General features: G+C 34.6%; 1 protein-coding gene across 3 annotated transcripts in view; it reads left to right on the top strand.

Annotated features, from left to right (window-relative positions):
* The window catches only part of LOC149798441 (TBC1 domain family member 1-like), a 138,824-nt gene that overhangs the window by 96,275 nt on the left and 22,429 nt on the right, over window positions 1–20,120 (top strand). For 2 of the 3 annotated variants that reach the window (XM_089963630.1, XM_089963632.1), the window contains 3 exons: window positions 3,734–3,778; window positions 13,504–13,665; window positions 19,612–19,767. In XM_089963630.1, the coding sequence (XP_089819756.1) occupies window positions 3,734–3,778; window positions 13,504–13,665; window positions 19,612–19,767 (363 nt within the window). The remainder of the gene's footprint in view (window positions 1–3,733; window positions 3,779–13,503; window positions 13,666–19,611; window positions 19,768–20,120) is intronic. The other variant, XM_089963631.1, reaches the window with a different exon arrangement.

The raw sequence follows: 20,120 nt of genomic DNA, 5'->3' as shown, positions 1-20,120 counted from the left end.
GTTAAGTAATTTCATTTTCTTGTACACTGTTGCTCATAGTCATTTAAGTTGGTATTTATATGTGTCATGTGGAGAACTTACCTTTCAGTCAAAATAAGCTGACTATAATATTCGCTTACCCTCCTGGCAAGTTGTAACCCCTAACCAATTTTAAATAATGAAAGGCATCAAGGATATAAAAAAATACACAGAACTTAATTATTCCATTCATCAGTTTATAATCTCTAACCTGATTATCACACAGGGTTCTCTAACACTGTCATCTTGTTTGAGTTTCAATCCAAATGGAGTTTTCAGTGTTAAAAAAAGCATCAAACAGCATGCACACTGTCCTTTTCTGGTGTCTGGAAAAGTTTGTTTTTACTTATGGGGTGAGTTTTTTTGGACTACATACATGTGGAAGTTCCATCTTAATGGATTGATGATTTTTAGCTGTTCATCTAGCAACCGCTCCGGTGGTCTAGTGGTTATTCACCTTGGATACAGGATTTTTTTGTAAGTCTTTGGTATGACTCTGCCGGGGATCAAACCCACATCTAATATTAGCAGTGTTTAGTTTTAATATTTCTTTAAAAAAATGAAAAGTCAAAGGAAAAGCAATAAAAGGGATGTAATTCCTAAATTTATGGAATTATTTCGTGTATGTCAAAGGTGAAGAACTACATCACTTCTATTCTTTGACAGATACTGAAGAATCTCCTGTTTGGATTAAACACAATGAAGCTGATAATGGTAGAAGCTCCGTAGTGATAGTGAGCATTTATTTATAGCCCTGTTGCTTTTTTTTCTTCACAATCAGTAGGGTATACAAGATGCCAGGAGAGTGGGTGGATATTACACAACCTATATCTTAAAAATACTTTAAAAAGTTAATTCAGATTAAAAAAGAACCTCCTATTTTTGCTTTACAGTGGATTAAAAAACTTTGTGTGATATACTCATTTATATAATTTCTAAGATGGAAAGACATTTGAAGTGTTGAGAATGGTGAATTTGAGAATATAATACATTCAGAACTAAAATATAAGTACATTCTACAATTGACCAGTAGCGTCATCGTATGCCTTATCTTAATATTCTATGTGGTCTTAAAATGGCAAACCTTTTCACACAAAATGCTTAAGAAATGTTTTAATTCATAAATCTTGTGAATATAAACTCAATATTGCTTTTGTTCTGATGCCATACATAGCCTGGAAAATTCAACATGGTTTGGTCAGATTAGAAAACCCAAACCACCCACATAACCACCTTGTAGCAATATTCCAAGGTCGTAGGAAATACATTAGAGTGATAACAATGCAGTGTCATTGTTTACATCTGTATGAAGGTTCAAGCAAAAGCAAATCTATATAAAGAAATTGTGTAAAAATAGGATGCTTCACACATAAACAAAAAAACAGAAGAACTAAATTTTTCAACATTGTAGTCTTCACATACGCTTAAAATAACTTTTATTTCATCTGCATTCATTAAGGATTTGCTTTGAAAACATACAGGAAGCTTAATTATCAGAAAAATATATTCACCATGGATTTTTCGCAATATGCTCCTCAGAACATCATTACAGTAATTAAGAGCCATTTAAATTTTCTTCCTTCTTTTTTAAAATTTTTTTTGTGGTAAAAATAGAATCTGGTCCATTAGATTAAGTTTTTACTAGACCAGGACTATTATACGTTGGGTAAAGTAATAACGATCTGTTTAAAATATTATCCTAAGATATGTCACATTTTCTTGAAATAGTTGTTAAGTAAATGAAATCACGGGATATGTTAAAGCAAGTCAGTTTTCTTAAACATCCACAACACACCTGTTCACTTTGTCCTATGCAGAAGCCAGTAGACTGAACTCAGTAAACATTTTATGTTGTTGTTGTGGGGTTTAATGCCATTTTTAAGCACACAATAGGCTATACATGGTGGCCAGTATTAATGGAGGAGGAAGAACCCGGGAAAACCCCGGAAAGAACCACCAACCCATGAGAAGTTACTGGCAAGCCTTTTCACATACCCACATTGGTTGAATTCGAGACTTGAACCGATGCAGACAGAGGTGAGATGGCAGTGGTCCGTAATGCAGAGTGCTTTAGACCACTCAGCCACTCGGGTGCCCCCAGTAAACATTTTATGTTCAGGCTTTAGTGCTGCTTTCTGTTGAATACCATTTACATGTACATTGTTTACTCCAGTCAGAAAATATAATTGGTTTTCTTAGGACTGCAGTAGCATGTAATAACAGTTGATTGGTTTATTTAGTGTAGTGATATCTATTATTCAGATCCATACATTTTTATTTCAAATGAATATTTTGAGGAAAATCTGTTGTGAATGAAAACTTTCTGCCAGCTTAACTTATTTTTGTCTTGTGTTATAAACCTCAAGACATTGCTTGTTATTGCTCTAAACTTGTTATATGCTGTGAATTCAAATAATTTTGCAAATATCTTGGTGAACATAAATGAGATTTTATCAGCATTTAATTTCTTTGGATTAGGGATGTTTTCCTAGTCATTTTTTGGAAGGATTATTGTTCGTTGGGTATTTAAATTTGTGGTTTTGAATGAGAGTATAATCCATGACAATTGGTGCCGTACTCGGTGAAGAATAATGAAATTACAGTAGATACAGTTCCCTTATTATTATTGATATATAGCGTCTATTTAATATTGAATGATGATGTGATTAGATGTACATGCTTGCATTTGTCATTCTCTGTGGAGGGTTATATTAAAGTCAAATGAAGTAGTCCAATGTTCTCGTTCACATCGAATCTTTTTTCCTGATGCACCATATTTATCCATGATGCATAAAAAGGCCTTTAACTTGTTCATGCAAGCATAGAAATGTCTTTAACATGTTACCTGAAGCATAGAAGGGCCTTTGATTTCAGTACTATTAAAATAATAAGAAAATTAACCTGACAGTGAGACAAGATATGATTGGCAAATATTTGACACAGAAAGGAAACAAATTCACTATATTGAAAGCACTGTTGAAATGATGGAACACCATAATGCCAGTTCTTTAAACCTGAAGTACACTATTCACATCATAATGATGGAACACTGGAATGCATGTTCTTAACCCTCAAGTACATACTATTCACATCATGAGGGTGGCACTATGGAATTCCTGTTCCTAACCTGCAAGTGCTAATGTCATAAGGATCAGGCAGAGGTTTAATGTAAATGATACATTTGTATTTACAGTGTACCTTTTGTGTAAATCTCCACAATATTTAATTCATAGTGATATATCTTTCTAGCAAAGCTTTTTGCAAATTTTCTATTATACGTAATGAAGGTAATTCTTGTTGTTGCAGATAATAGATAATTTTAGCTATGACCACAAGGGCTTCAAATCTTTAAATTATCGTATTTACATACTGACAAGAGTGAACTCCACGTAAGTCATATGTAAGAAACAAAAATTAATTTCAAAATGGCAGAAGCAAAATTTATGCTTTGATTATAATATTAAGTTTGTGTTTCAAAATGATCAATATTGAAATACAGTACAGACTGACAATGCATAAGCAAAGTAAATTTTATTGAACGTCTCAGACAGTTTTTAGAGACTGAAAGTCATGTATTGGTTTCCAAGCCCTTGTGTAATACACATCTCATGAACTTTTAGGCACCACAGCAAAGTCTTTGTACTGTTAACTTCTCTGTAGTAGATTTTTGCATATTTTCAAATTTTTCTCTTTCTTTATTGAATTGCTTCGCTAGGATATTTTGTGCTCTATGGTTCAAGATCAATAGTTCTTTTTAAAGGTAATGTTATACAATTTTACCAGAAGTTTATATCTGCTCTATAGATTGTTAATGAGCTTCTCATCACACTTTTTTTCTCTTATGTTTTCCTTTTTTCAGTGATATGATAACATGTGTGGCAAAAGAAGCAGAGTGGCTCTTTTGTTTGTTTTTGTTAACACACATGTTCAAATGTTTACTCAGGTTGTTCATCAGCTACTCCTGGCAAGGCTTCATATGCAAACAATGCAACGTTCTTATGCACTCAATCATACAAAATGTACTTAAGTTCAGTTCATTGAAAATTCATCAAGCAAATCTGCTTTTGAAATCCATGCATACTGCACAGTTACAAATTACGTGATCCTTCAACTGTGATGTCAGCAATATCATGACACTTTTTACTCGTGTATATCATATTGCTTGGAACTCTGGGAGAGATTGGACATCAAAATGATGTGATTGCAACTTCTTTATTTTGTTCAGTAAGGAAAATGAAGCTTTCTTATGTAATTTTAATAATCACAGTAAAGAAAATGATAAAATAATGACGAGTATAGGAGACCTTTGGAAATCTTGATTGATGTCAATAATTGTGTCAGACTGAAAAAATTAACACACCAACATACCCTTTAAAAGGATATATATACTCACTTATAAGTCAAGTCAAACTGCAAACAACAAAGATCCTGATCTGCCATAGCTTAATGCATCTGCAGATCAAGGTCTATGTAGTTTGTTCTACTGTTTGCTCCTAACAAACTGCACAGACCCAGATCTGCCATAGCATTATGCCGTGGCAGATGTGAGTCTGTGCAGTTTGCAGTTGGACTCATAAGCGAGTACATATGATATGACTTTGAACTTGATTAAATTTGATGAATTCTTAAACACTCAATTATATTTTTTGGCCAGTTAGTGATGGGGTACTTTTTTCTTTACTCTTCTGTGTAATGACCTTGGGGATAGATTATTAACTGAGAGTAGTACAAGAAAACTGACACAGCTTCATGTGTTTCTTATTCATCCTAAATTAATTTGACCCTTAGCAAAGTAAAGCTATTAGTTTTTAAAAAAGTTATAAGTTACAGTACTTTGCAAGTGATCATCCTTTTTTGTGGACAAAATATTATAAATCTGCCAATTTTTCACAAGCACATACAAATTGTTGAATTTGATGGGTCATTTAACTGCTGTTTTACGCTAACAACAACATATATGTACTTTAAGTATTTTGTCACTAAACAAATAGTAATTATTGATTTCATGTTGCAAATGTCTGTTTTATTAAATTTGCAGAAGGGTCAGTATACTTGTGTTAGTCCCATAGCTACTAAGAAATTACAACTTAAAATTTGGGTTGAAATTAACGATGAGAATAAACACAACCTTGATTTTGCCAAGACACACCTTTCAGCAGACCAAGGTTCCTAGTGTTTTCAACTTTTGTCACTGGTATATATATTGTGGTAGATGTAGTCTAAACAGGTTAGAGGTCAGGTAACAGATGGTCCTTCAATTAAATCAAAGTCACTTAGAAATACTGAAGGACTGATGTTAAAGATTATTTCACCATCAAACTGCATTCTTGAAATTATTGTACTATAGATTTCTATTCGAAATGCTTATCAGCATAGATGACATATTAAATAAACTATCGCTTGCTCAGTTGTATCAGATTACTGTAGTCTCTGTTTCTTTAGGAATATTTATTGATTTCTTGAGAAATCCTGAACAAAATAGTGAAATTATAGAATTTACACCTGAGGATAGGTTTGTTCCAATTGAATGTACTGAAGAAGCTCATGAGAATGTCTGTGGAGTAGATATATACTCAAGGTACATTAGCATCTGTTTTTGTATCTTTGTATCAGAATGGTATGGTAGATGGTTTATTTGTACACGTTTATTTATTTTATTTAATTACCCATGTATAAATCGGTAATCACTTTCACTTGGGTAGGTTGGTTTAGGTTGCCATTTGAGGATATTTTTTTCTCTAGCTAACCATACAGAATTGTCATATTTTTTATAGGTGTCTTCTGATCATTATCACCAATTTGCTAAAATTGCAATGGGTAGATTTGATTTAGGCAAGAGTTTACACTTTCCTCAGTCATATTTCAAATCGTATTTTGTTGTATGGACCATATTTTAAAAAAAATTAAATTTACTTCTTTAAAGATAAGTACTTCCATTAAAGGATATATGCATTGTCTGTATTTAGATGGATTCATGCAATAATGTCTACCAGCATGTAACTTATGTTTAGTGTATTATGTATTGATTTATATTTGGGTTATTAAAATCGTTGTTATTGTTATTATTATTTGCACCGCAGCTTCTTAGCTTGATTAGGTTTCATGGATATTTTTATCAGCCTTTGCTTACTTTTGACTAATAGCTATTATTAAGGTAGAACTGTTTCATCTTGTGTCATTTTTTATTTTGTGTGTTGAACATGCCAACACAGAAAGCTGGACATAGAGATTGCTATGGCACTCATGTGCATGTCTGTCCATTTGTCTGTCTGTACCATAGATTAGCATCAATCTTAAAATATTTTACTTTCCTTTTATTTCAACACCATTTTTCTCCAATGACAACGTTTATATCTGGAATATAGCTTTGGCTTGCACTTATCATAGTGTAGCTAAATAAGTGCCCAAGATATTGAGGCTCATGTGCAGCCTTGACATTCAGGTAGTGGCCAGCTTGTTTTTAGGTGGTACCTTCCTCACCATTTTTTTTTTCTTTTCTTCAGAGATCTTTTGCATGAGTAGATAATTATATTTGCATGTACTTTAACAACTGTCATATTCAAATATCGGAATATGCAGCATTTCAGATCTGTCATGAAAATCATATACATTCAGTTGCAAGCTCATAATAAACTGTTTCAGTAACTCCTTTTTTTATTCCATGCTGCAGATGTGGATGGGACATATAATATTACTGTTTTTTGTCCAGTCATCAATTATACTTATAGTTTTTTTCATTGAGATCAGTTTCTCAATAATTGCTTGTCCAGGAGCAATGTATATTTGTATGCAGATCTATGTTGAGATGAGGCCTTTCAGGAATAATAGGAGTTTCCAGTTTGTGCTTACAATCTTTGTTCTTGGCATGGTTTTCGGCAGAGAAACAAAGTTTGATTAGTTTACTGTTGATCTTTTTAACAGCTGACTGTGATAACCCACATTTGATGTTATAGTTTTAAAAAAATGTCTCCAAACACATAGAAAAACATGTTTACTTATCTGTGATTGCACAAGTTGGAAATTTGAGCTGACAGTTGTTAGCACACAGCATGTCAGGTAGCCATTTGCTGCAGGATACAATGCCGTATCTGAAACATGCCTTGATGGCTATGAGACTTGATAGTTTTAACCAGAAATAATGGCTTAAACCAAATCAAATATGGTAATAACATTTGAAAAATCTCTTTTTTTGTTGTTTAAAGATCGGGAAAAAATCAGCTGAGAAAAATTTGGAGACTTGGAACATGGGAAATGGGTCTTTTGTGGGGCCAGATAAACATTATCTTAACAAAAGTAGGTCACCGTGACACAGTTCACACTTCGTTGATTTCAGTTTTGTATATTGTGGGGTGGGGGGGCATTTATGGCCAGTCATGCAACTCTAAATGTACAGTGTGACTGCACCAGCTGGAAATTTGAAGCTGACATGTCAGTTAGCCATGTAATGCAGGACACAATGACGTGTCTTAAAAGTGCCTTGGTGGCTATGAGACTTGATAGTTTTAACCAGAAGTACTGAATTAAACCAACTCAGGAATGGTAATAACATTTTTAACCCAAAAAATTTGGGTTGTTTTGAAGATAGTATTTAAGCACTACTCCCTCCCCCCTGAACAAAGTCCTCTATGTATTCTGAAATAACTTCAAAATTCAAAAAGAATCATTAGTATATATATTCTGGTGCTCTTATTTTCTGAATACTGTCCCTATAAATTTTCTGATTTTGATAGTTGCTACCTTTGCTGTTTGATTGTGATCAGTTAAAATTTAGATTATGTTGTATCAAAAGCAAATTATTTCAGTATTGTATGGAGAGTGCATATATGTGTAACATAACATTTTTGAATAATACTGACTAGGTCTTTTCTCAAAAGATTCAAATTAGGTCACACAACTATGGTTTGGTGAATGGAGAAGGAAAAATGAGTAAAAATGAAACCTTTTTCTGACTGATCAAACCAGTGTTCATTTTAAGCATGATATCTGGAAGCTTGCATGTTATTTTGATAGGCCTAATAGACAATATGGCAAGTTAGTACTCCAAACATTTCTTTACATTCCACATATTCTTGTATGTATTTTCTTTGATAAGCTTAAATAGGTCAGTTACACAGTTACACAGGTGTGCAATATAGATGCACTTGGGTCTCTTGTCCTCTCTAATATGGAGAACCAGGAACTATTTTTGACCTTTTATCTTTCCATCCCCTGCCAACAAAATCAGAAGTAGATTTAGCTCATTTGCTCATTTATGATCTCATTTGTTAATTGCCCTTTTCATTATTCTGTTACTACCTGGTATTTCAGTGTCTAGAACCATATTTCATCAACACCATCTTGGGAAGAGTAACTTAGCCAAGCCAACACTAGTTTCATTTGACTTAAGTAGCACACTGAAAGTAATGTTTGCAGTTTCAGCTGACCATTAGACCCTCAGTGTCGTCTACATGTTTCATCTACACATGAAAATGGTGAAAACAACACCCCTTCACACATAAACTTTATGGTCCTCAACAATAGGTTATAACTATATAATCAATAAAACTATGCAATTGAGAATCTTGTCTCTCAAGACAGGTGGTCTGTCATGGCAGTGGTATTTCAAGACAGGTTTTATTGTATGTTGATACATATCAAAGTAACTCAACCAAACCAAACCTATATCACCATGGCCCTTTTGACATGCTTGAGTGAATTTTGTCTTTTTTAGATGTTTGTTAACCCCCCAATCTTGGACCCTATTCCATCAGCACTTATAAGGATTGGTATTTGGATACATCCTAATGAAAGTTACTCAACCAAATTAAAAAAAAGGTCAAATTAATCAATTTTCAGGCATGAGTGACTTTTATCTTCAGCTGTTATTCATTACACCCTCTTTCACCTACTTGGACTTTTGAAAACTGGAATGGGAATGTAGATACATCTAGATAAAAGCAACTGTTAGATCAAAACTAGATTATTGTAACCTAATTTGTATGCTTGATCAATTGTTGTATTTTCAGTTGTTCATTTGTTACACCCTCCAGATCACAGATCCTATGTTGTCAACACTTACGAACACTGGTATGTGATTGCTTCTTGATGAAAATAAATCAACCATACCCATAACTAGCTGAACTTTACCCCATTTTAACACCATAATTTCTTTTGTATTTGTTGCTGTTTACTCATTATACCCTTTATATCTTTGCCTCTATTTTACCTACACTAATAGAAATTGTTTGGTGGATACTTTTGAATGAAAGTGACTCTGTGCTTAACCAAAAACTGGGTAAATGTGATCTACTTAGTATGCATAAATGACTTTTGCAATTTTAGTTTACAGTTGTTGTACTCTTAATGTTTTGGAACCTATTCCACAAACACTTGTGAAAGTTAATACGTGATTCATCTTAAATGAAGTAACTAATCTATAACCAAACCTGGTCAGTATGACGTGACTTTCACACTTTAGTGGCTTTTGATTTTGTAGCAGTTTGTTCACTATGTCCATAATATGTTGGCCCCCATTGCACCTACATTCATGAAAATTTGAATTTAGATGCATCAAAATGAGATAAATTCATTTATGCCAGTTCTTGATCAATGTGACAATATATTCACACTTGAGTGACTATTTTATTTTTTAGCTAATTGTGAAAGTTCTCAATATTTTATACCTTATTTTAATCTGCACTTGTAAAAATTGCAGTAATATGTCACACATAAATCCTGTGGTGATCGCTGGAGCCCAAGCCCAAAGGGTGAGGGTTTCAATGCCTGGTTAATGCTGATACATGCAAAAACATGCATGATCATTTTACTACTACATTTAAAAAGAAAAGAAAAGAAAACTTAAAACATTTCAGATGCAGTTTAAACTTTCTATGGAGAAGGCACCAAATCTGGTATGTTGGCTTTACTAATTCCTTTCTAGGGTAGCAGGTGCCTGTGATCAGCAGATTTAAGACAGATGAGCATCTCACGAGAGAGAAGACATCTAAAACTTATTGAGAAATAGCACTTTTTGTGACTTGTTCATTACAAGGTCATTTCTGAAGAATAAGGCTACTACCTGATTTTAGGCTGGTAATTGCATGAGATTACTCAGATTCAGAACTGTAGCTTGATTTATATGCAAATAAGAATATATTCCAGTTACCATGGACCAGATAAGTTGACAAGTTCTCTTTGCATGCATTGGTACTTTTATCATTCTGCAAAAGATGATACAGGGCATGAGAGCATGTCATATTTTGCTTCAGGGAAGATTTTGTTCTTCAGTGCAACTGGAGAACCTTACAGGATTGCATGTTCTTTGTCAATACGCAAATGATATAGTCAGCTCAGATAAAGGATAACAACACATCATGACATATATGCTGCATGAAATACACTGTTGATACATGGATATGGCCACATTGATGTACATTGTCCAACAATGCTTTGCATGCATTTTTATGTGAGAAAGTGCATGTATATCATTTCAAGTGATACTACCATATCAAAACTACTTCACTGTGACCTAGTTTTCACGTATGACTGACTTTGTTTACAGCTTTCCATTTGTTACACCCTCATTATCTTGGACTATTTCACTGATAAGAATTGAAGTGTGGATTCCTGTTGTCAGATGTACTGCTGATGGCATGATAATTTGTGTTTACTAATAAACACCATGTTTACATTTTATGTTGAGAAATAAAAATTGTAAGAATATGTTGGAATCTTTAAAAAAATAAAGCTTTGCAATTAGGCCATTTTTTAAATTTTATTGCAGGGATTCATGGGACATTTATGTTCTAGGAACACATTTACAGTTATAAATAAATCTCAGTGGTCTACTTTGTTTCTCTAAACAAAAGATACTGCACATATGGGAAACTTTCTGCATGGTTTAATCTTTTAAATTTTTGTATGACCTTGTCACACAATGTTTAAATTAAACCATCAGGATGGAGTACAGTCAGTGGAAACAATGAAAAATTATACAAATTTAACATGCAAGTTTTTTTTTTAAATAAAAAGTTTTAAAATGTATTCACAACTCAGAAGTTTACCCATATATTATAGTAAAATCATGCTCCCTTTCCACATTTGGAGATCCTACATGATAAACATATCAATAAAAAATCACTTGGCCTACCAGTTCCTATTTTGCAAGCAAAGAATTCATTGCTGTTCATGATTGATTGAGTTTACCGTTTGTATGGTCAGTAATCATTGTGTTCTGCCTTGTATCCCAGATCATAATCTAATTCCATGAATGCATTTAAATGGGATTGCAGATAATGGAAGGTCCTTAGACATGTCCATGAAATCTGAATAGTATAGGCATCAATAAGTCTGGCTAAATATATTAAGTAATCAGTTGCATCATTTTTATATGAAACATTTGTTTTGTTATTAGATTTGATGATCTCTGTCTGGAATGACATTGGCCATACATTTTTTTCTTAATGGAATTTCGTTACATACATTGGACTATTATAAGAAAAAAGTAATTTAATGTTCATAACAAGTCTTTCAGGACCTGTTCTGAGAAGATGAAATTAGTTTAATTCCATACCTAATATTTCAGATAATACATTTTGGGTGAATTTAAATTTAGAACCCAAAATAAGTGCCAATGCTATGTCTGACTTGCCGTATTTGTTTTTACAAGAGCATATCAAAGTGACTGACTAAATAGATGAAAAAATAGCATGCATGAAGTTTTCTTAACTTTTTTTGTTTTATATGTCTTTAATATGGAGAATTAATTAATTGGGTTGTTTGCAAAATGTTTGTGACAAAGAAATGATCACATTCAAGATTTTTATATAAGCAGACTAAAAATCGGATGAAATACATCTTTCACACTATTAGTATGCTTATATTATTAATGTGAAAAATTTTGAGAATATCAGATGGTGTTGGATTTTTTTTAAAGGAAGCTTATCACTGTTCCTTTCCTTTTTGAATATAATTGCTTTGCATGGGTGGAGTTAATAGATGACTGGATGAATGTGAGTAACCTTCACAGTGCCTTCAGGTGCCATCAAAATCATGGATAGATGTTGTGGTTTAGATATATCTGTTAATATGGAATTAAATGTAAGCTCTGACATTATTATATATTATTATATTATATTTATTTTTGCCATATTTAGATTCAGGGCTGTGTTATATCTTGTAATAATGATAGATATTTTTTTGTATTAATGATTTTTAGAATTTATGGTATTAATTGTTAGCATCTGTTTTAAATGATTGTTGAGTAGTTGACTGTATGAAGCAGTGTTTTGTCTCATCATTTCTCTACATGTGTGACATCATTCACTTATGTGAGATAGCCATGTAAGATATGCCTATCCCACATGAACACACTCAGTAACACTGTAGATGATGTCAGTGTGCTTATAATGTCATGAACATCTGTTATGAGTCATGTGACAGATTCTCAGTTATAAACATACATAACAAATTCTTTGTTGTTATACGACATCTAATGACACCATTTAGAAAGGTAACATGACATAATTTTTTTATAAAGTACAAGGTCTTAATCTCATTATATCCATACTGATGATCCACCATCCATTTTTTCCACAATTTTTTGGTAAATTTGAAATTAAGGAAGAATAGTATGTACTATTTATTGGTGTTGGATAGGGAACCTCCATCTCTGGATCAGGGTATGAGGCTTTGCTTTCAAAGTCTGACCCTAGGGTACGATCCTGTATCGTATCCCACACCATTGCATTAATCATTTATTTTCTTCATTCTGGCTGGAACAAAATTGTAAATCTGTATCAGCTGTTAGAATCATTGCTTTGTTAGTGGTTCATCACAAGAACAATATTTTTTGTAAAAAAAAAGTCAATCTGTTGAAAATATCCTTAAATTAATTTTTTTGTTCTGTTTGATAATGGTCATTATATAGATGATTGGTAATTAAATACTAGTCAGTAAGGCCAAAGTTTTACTAAAACGTTTCTTCATGAAAAAATTTCTCATCAGATTTGTATCCTGTTCATGTTTCAAAATTGGTGTTATGCACGTCTATCCAATTCATACGATTTCAACCAGTATAGACTTGTAAGGCTTTCCAAAACTTGTTTGCAAATTATTTGACTAATATTTTAGAATTTAGTACTTAAGAATTCACAGAAATTACTAACAATGGAGGAATAGTAAAACATATTCAAAGAAGGTATGGCCATGTAAGTGCTATATCATTTGTGCTGCCTTTGTAATGTAATTTTCCTACATGACTAAATGAAGATAGTGGTGCTATAACAACAGGAACTTGTTAAGAACTTCAGTACCATAATTAATATTCTTTTAGATTAAATATTTCCCAACTTGACACACATTAACATTGTGATATATCTGTATATGTTATTCTGTAGTCTGTTGCCAAACATTTAGTGATGAAGTGTCTGTTGCATACAAATTCAGTCTTGAGACTTAGCATTATACATGGCTAATCTTGACAGTTTATATTATATTGCACTATAGCACGGCAGGATGAGATGCATTTGAAACGTCAGAAGCTTCATTATGAGGAGATCACACCTTGCCTGAAAGAAGTCACAAAGGTTTGGGAGGAAATGCTTTCTGATCCTGCAAGAAATACAGTGAAGTTTGAAAACCAAAAGCTCATTGACTGTGTTAGGCAAGGTAAATTATCAATAATTATTGTGTTAAAATTCTAGGTCTTGCAGTAAATAACAGAAAATGAAGTGAAACCAACAATTTAAGTAAAATTTAATGGACAATTTATTTTTATAGAATACAGCAAAGTGAAAATTCTAAAGACAGTATTGTGGTTTAAATCACAAATAATCCTAAATGTTCCATCATGAGTTCAAAAGTAGAGGATATTCTAAAAGAATTTAATAATTGTGAATGTTCCAATTTGCCACAATGATAAATTCAGAATGTCTTTGAATGAGTTCTCAATAATTCCAAAGTAGTGTTTCAGACCAAAAAGTCAATGAGTACTTTGTAATTCCAATGAATACTTTGAATAAATAATTCCGCTCAAATTATATTTGAATACTACTATAAATGATTCCAAAGACTGATCATATAACAGGAATGAATAATTGTTATAAAATCCCCATCCCCACCTGACCTGTGACACAATAGTATTTTTTGAAAAAACTAATGGAAAATTCCACTAATGCTTGAACTTAACATTTTCTTTCTTAACTCATGACAGAAGTCGGTTAGGCATAAAGTCCAGTTCACAACCCTGAACCACAATAATGACAAACGTCAGGCACACTGTATAAACTAAATATATATATAGCAGTTGTATTTGATGGTTTTGATATTATTGTTGTTGTTATCGATGATAATGATCAGAATGACACCTAAATGTTTCAGTTCAGTCCATTTTTGGCATCCTTCGTGTTTGTTTGAAATACTTCAAAGCCAGTAAAGCCAGTAAAACAACTTGTCTGCTTGTGCATTATCCCCAGATTTTATAAAATCCATGCTTCATGAAGTGGGCAGTACAGTCAACTCTGCCCTAATTGTCACATGCACACAATGGTTACCTGGTTACAACATCCCTTCTCATTTCCCCTGTACAATGTTCCTATATAAACGTCCAGTGGGTTATGGTCACCTGCCTTCTGCAGTCAGTAGCCAGGTGTTTCCTAACAGTTGTTTCTCCCTGCCTTAAGCTGTCACTGGAGCATATCATCAGTAACCACTTTAAGTATGCAGATTAAACGTTTACTTGGTGAGCAAGGCATTGTTTAGATAAAGGCCTATAATGTAAATTGAGGTGTAAACATTGAATACTTGTACTCACTGAACTCCAGTCACACTGTCAGTCTCACTCAAAGTGATCAGTATGTCATGTTTTTGGAAGTGAAGCAGTTTTTATCCATACAGGAGAGGGTTGCAGGAATTTATTTGCTGGATGGGAAAAGTATTTATTTTATTGCAGCAGAAATGGAAGTTTTCAGTTTGTGTCAGTGTGACAGATATAGTTTGGTATCTTCATCTATTTGCCTTTGAATGAAAGCTATCTCTGAATAAAATAAGTTCATCTGTGAGAGGAAAAATGAGTCTCATACTTTTTCAATAGGGTCAGGGGTCATTCATTATTTAAAACTGATCTGTAAAGGCAGGCAAAGTTTTGGTTCAGAGGTCACAAAAATATCCATATACCACTTATTTTGCTTCTTTATTCATGACAGGCTTTTCACAGAAGCCATTTGTCTTTGCTCGCAGTGAGTTGAGCAACTGACTAATCCATATATTTTTTTTCTGAAAACTTCAACAGTGGTTTCCAAGCCTATACAAGTTGGACTACCAAAGAGTCTGGCCTCTTTTTTTTGCAGTCATAGAGATGGCAATCAGTAGTGGAATTAGTGTTTTGTAATGGTGTACGAAACAAAGTAAGATCAGCGATGTTTTTGTGTTAGTTATGATTTGCTATTAGGATTGGTTCAAGCAAGCAGGATACAGTAATCTTGTGTAGAACACAAATTTGGATGAAAACAACAGTAGCATGTATTTTGTTGATGAGTAAGCAAAACACAGTCTTGAGAACATAATCAAATAAAGAAAGAGAGGATGAAAAATAAAAGGAATAATAATATTTGGTCAGTAATATTTGTTTGAAATTCAGTTTTGAAAGGTGAACCTATGTACAAAGATCACCTGTGTAAAAAGCAAGTTTTGTCTTTTCCCATGGGTGACCACTATTGACAGGTTTGACTGTATATGGGATTTATTCTGTACATTCTTTTCTGCATCCATTTTCATTCCATCAATCAGTTATCCTTGATCAGGCAGTGACTCATTTAAAGTACATTTTGAAACCAAGTTTTACAATGTGCATGCATCAGGAGATTATTATTGTGTGCAGTGCATGCTCAGCCATTTAACAGCGGCATCATCAGCAACATGGAGAGCCTGCAGTCTATCGGGGAACTTTGTCAGTGGACAGTTGTTCACAGTGTTTGACATGGTCTGTAGGGCTCCACAGCTTCAGGAAGAGTCACTGGCCTGGCCCCATCAGACATGGTTGACTGCACAAAGACCCTTTCCTGTCCAGAAACGGTTCAGTGTGGACCACAGATGTTGTGGAAGGTTCAAACTAGAAGGACAGACAGATGCCTGAGCTACAAGGAAGTGGTTTACAACATCTGTTGAAGACTACTCATCAATCCATGCTGAAATAGCTGTTATATCCTCTGGCAATGGATCTAACCAGATTGGGTGTCTCAAAGCCAAGTGGACTACTGGATGTGATGTCTATTTACAGTGGAAGTTTCTCACTGGCAAAGACCTTAGCCAGCTGCCCTGTGGTTGCTTCCTGGCAACAGATGTGGAGGAGGAATGTTGCTGAGTAGGGCAGCCTTCGTAAAGGAGTAGAACGTAGTGTCCCAGAGATTATGCACATTGTTGTGTTGAGCTGGATGTCATTTAGCTTGGTGTGGGATGATCAGGCCCAAGCAGGAGTGCAGTATCAACTGTCGAATAACAGAGGGCCAGTACTGATGTCTTGAGTGTCTGAGCACTAGTGCCCCAGGTTGAGCTAGCCAGTTTGTGGTGTAGGTTGTTTTGAGTGCTCAGTTTTGCTGCAGTTTTCTTCAGATGGTTGTAGAATGTCAGTGATCTGTCCAGAGTCACACCAAGGTATGATGTAAGGTCGTGGTTTATGTGCTGCCCTTTGAGAAGGATGTAAAGCTGATGGTTCGCATTTGCTTTGTTAAGGTGGAAGATCCTGGAGACTCTCTCTTGTTGTGCTCTGCTCTAGGCGCCATTGAAGAAGTCTTTCATTTCCTCCAGGTCCTTGTTCTGTACCTCCTCAAGTATGGAGCCGCATTCACGTTGCACTTCCCATCAGTACTCAGCCAAGGCTCTGCCCAAAGTTGGGGAAGCAAAGAATCCAAATTGCAAACCTGCAAACCGAATTCAGCATTGAGTCCCAGTTATGTGACACTACCAAGAGCAGCCCCCTTTCAAGCCATTGGACCAGCCCTACGAGTTTTATTATTTAACGTCAAAGGTCTCTCAGCAGCCAAACAAACCATCATCAGCACTATAGCCTACCATCATCTGGAGATAAAGGCATGTCATCTGGATTGCTGTTCACCACTTTTAGGGATTTATTTAACTCTGCCCAATGATGCCACCAAAGTGGCAAGGTGTATCTTTTGATATACATGTGTTGGACACAAAACAAGGTCACTGTGACTTTCTTTGCAGCTTTTTTTTAAAAGTTAATCTTTTATGTGAGCAGTCCTTGATATTTGCAGATGTTAAAAGAGTGACTAACTTGTATCAATAGGTGCCTTCTACATTATAACTGAATACTCTGATGTCATTGGGTGGGGGACCAATTAATGTGTTTATTGAAAAAATTATATTTTTATTGATACTTCAGATTGTTGATTGGTGAAGGGTTCTTATTGTTTACACAGAAGGATAATTGTTCATCAGGTGTTTGGCCCAACTGGTCATAGACCAGAAGAGTTTATGTGGTAGTCTTGTCATCTAGTGTCTGGCATTTGGCTGTTTAGGACAACTTTGTTATTGCTAGTCCTCTTTGCCTTCTGGTGTCAATCAAACCTCCAGTATGGCTGCCATGTTAGCCATTTTAAAATCTTGTAATAGCTACTTCTTTGAAGTCATACAGGCAGGGGGTTTTCCAAAGTAAAAATTGTGCTTGTCAGACCTCCAGCATGATGGTTATGGTGGCCATCTTAAAAATGATACTGTTTCTTTTTTAGGGATGTTTGTGTTCACATGGGTGATGTGCTAAAAGACTTCTCACTATTGGTAGTTGATCTTAAGTGAAATTGATGCCAATCTGACCTTGTAAAATTTGATGCCCCCCCCCCAGTATCATATCAGCAACATCTCCTGAATATATGTCTATGCCAGCATTAAAACAAGTACTCCCCCAACAACACACTTCCTTCTTGGAGTATATAGTTATGTCTGTATTATATTGCCATTCCATCCTGAAAATGGCTGTCTTGATGGCCATCCTGTAAATGACTGTCTTGATGGCCATCCTGTAAATGGCTGTCTTGACGGCCATCCTGTAAATGGCTGTCTTGACGGCCATCCTGTAAATGGCTGTCTTGATGGCCATCCTGAAAATGGCTGTCTTGATGGCCGTCCTGAAAATGGCTGTCTTGATGGCCATCCTGAAAATGGCTGTCTTGATGGCCAACCTGAAAATGGCTGTCTTGATGGCCATCCTGTAAATGGCTGTCTTGATCACCATCCTGAAAATGGCTGTCTTGATGGCCATCCTGTAAATGGCTGTCTTGATCGCCATCCTGAAAATGGCTGTCTTGATGGCCATCCTGTAAATGGCTGTCTTGATGGCCTTCCTGACAATGGCTGTCTTGATGGTCATCCTGAAAATCAATATGTGACTGCTTGTCTTGAATGGATAATCATATTGACTTGGGTTTTTCATCAGTGTCTCCTTGTTACCAGGAAACTGGAGAAAAAGTTGGAAGCAAGAATTGGTTTGTTCCCAGCTGGGAAAAGATCTCTGCAAATATTGATCAGAGTTGTGGGGAAAATTTGAATTGTCATCTGCAACTCGATAGTAGAAAAATCTATATAATTTAGCTGAGTTAAATTTATCGAGTTCATAGTGGAATTTTCAGAGGTTGCCCAACTCTTCAGTCAGTTGATGTACAATTGCTGCATGGATCATTTGGGTGCTTACCCAAAACATATTTTACAGTTAGTCTAATTACTCAGTGGATCAGACTGGTCAAGTATACAGTTTACCTCGTCAGCTCCATATTGGTATCTTTACTTGTTTAGAAGATATGAAGACCAGTCTATTGTTATCTTGTGCCAACATGTGAGAGTCGTATATGATGCATCATCTTGACAAGTTGCAATAAAACTAATAAAGCTTATCTTCCCCAGTTCCCCTTTTAATATGTAAAGTTTATGAAAATGTGTTGTGACATATCTGTGCTATTATCATCATTATTGTTAAACATTATTGTCAGCAGTAACCTTTGACCCCATTCTCACCACCAACTTTCCTTTGAAATGAATTTTGTGATCACACCTTGCTACATATATAGAAATGTACTGACTGCTGTGGCAATTTTCAGTACACAATCCCATGCTCTAGGTGTACTTAGCTATGGTTGCATTAATTATACAGCCCATAGTTGAATTACACTGAAAGCAAATGTAAGTTGAAACTTTGCAGTCGGGTATATCTTAGCATTTTTTTTAGATCAGATCATTAATCTTCTATCCATGATATCAGGATTAAGATCAAAAAAGATAACATTGAATCTTTTACTGCACTTACAGGTATCTCATGAACTTCCCAAGTCACACATAAGAAAAACTTTTTTTTTATCAAATAAAATCTTTTGGAGTTTCTGAAATATACTAAAGAGGGTTTCAATATTCAGCAGTTTGAAAGAATAAACTGACTGAAAAAACCCAACTTATTGCGTATTTCCTGGAAAGTCGTTAACAAAATTAGAACATCAGTCCCTTTGAGTTACTATGGTTTAATTTGTGGTCTGTAACAACCATGGAATCTACAAAAATTGATACTGTATGAATTATTATAAATTCAGTCTGCTAAATCTGACTCTGCAGGTGTTCCGCAGTCCAAACGAGAGGAGATATGGTGGCTTCTTGTTGAGCAGCATCACCTCCATTACCCAGAGCTAATGGAGAAAATTCCAGAAGGTGACTACCCGGAACTTCTGAAGCAACTTACCACACATCAGCATGCGATTCTCATAGATCTTGGTAAATATCTTAATTCAGACATTTGGCAATCACCTCTGTTTGTATCGTTATGTTACATCTTAATTCAGTCGCATGACAATCACATCTGTTAGTATCATTATGTTACATCTTCATTCAGACATTTGACAATCACATCTGTTAGTATCATTATGTTACATCATATTGTATGCCTGGCTGTGGCATATTACTTATAGACATCACATGACATTCTCAGATCTTGGTAAATATCTTAATTCAGTCACATATGTTAGTATCATTTTGTTACATCATATTGTATGCCTGACTGTGGCATATTACTTGTAGAAATCACGTGACATTCTCATTATGTAATACAAACTATTTTGAAAGAACTA

This window comes from Sinohyriopsis cumingii, chromosome 6, assembly GCF_028554795.1.
Source record: "Sinohyriopsis cumingii isolate HCF-2022 chromosome 6, ASM2855479v2, whole genome shotgun sequence".
NCBI lineage: Eukaryota > Metazoa > Mollusca > Bivalvia > Unionida > Unionidae > Sinohyriopsis > Sinohyriopsis cumingii.
Note: the sequence above shows the minus strand (reverse complement) of the source record. Positions and strands in the feature narration are given on the sequence as shown.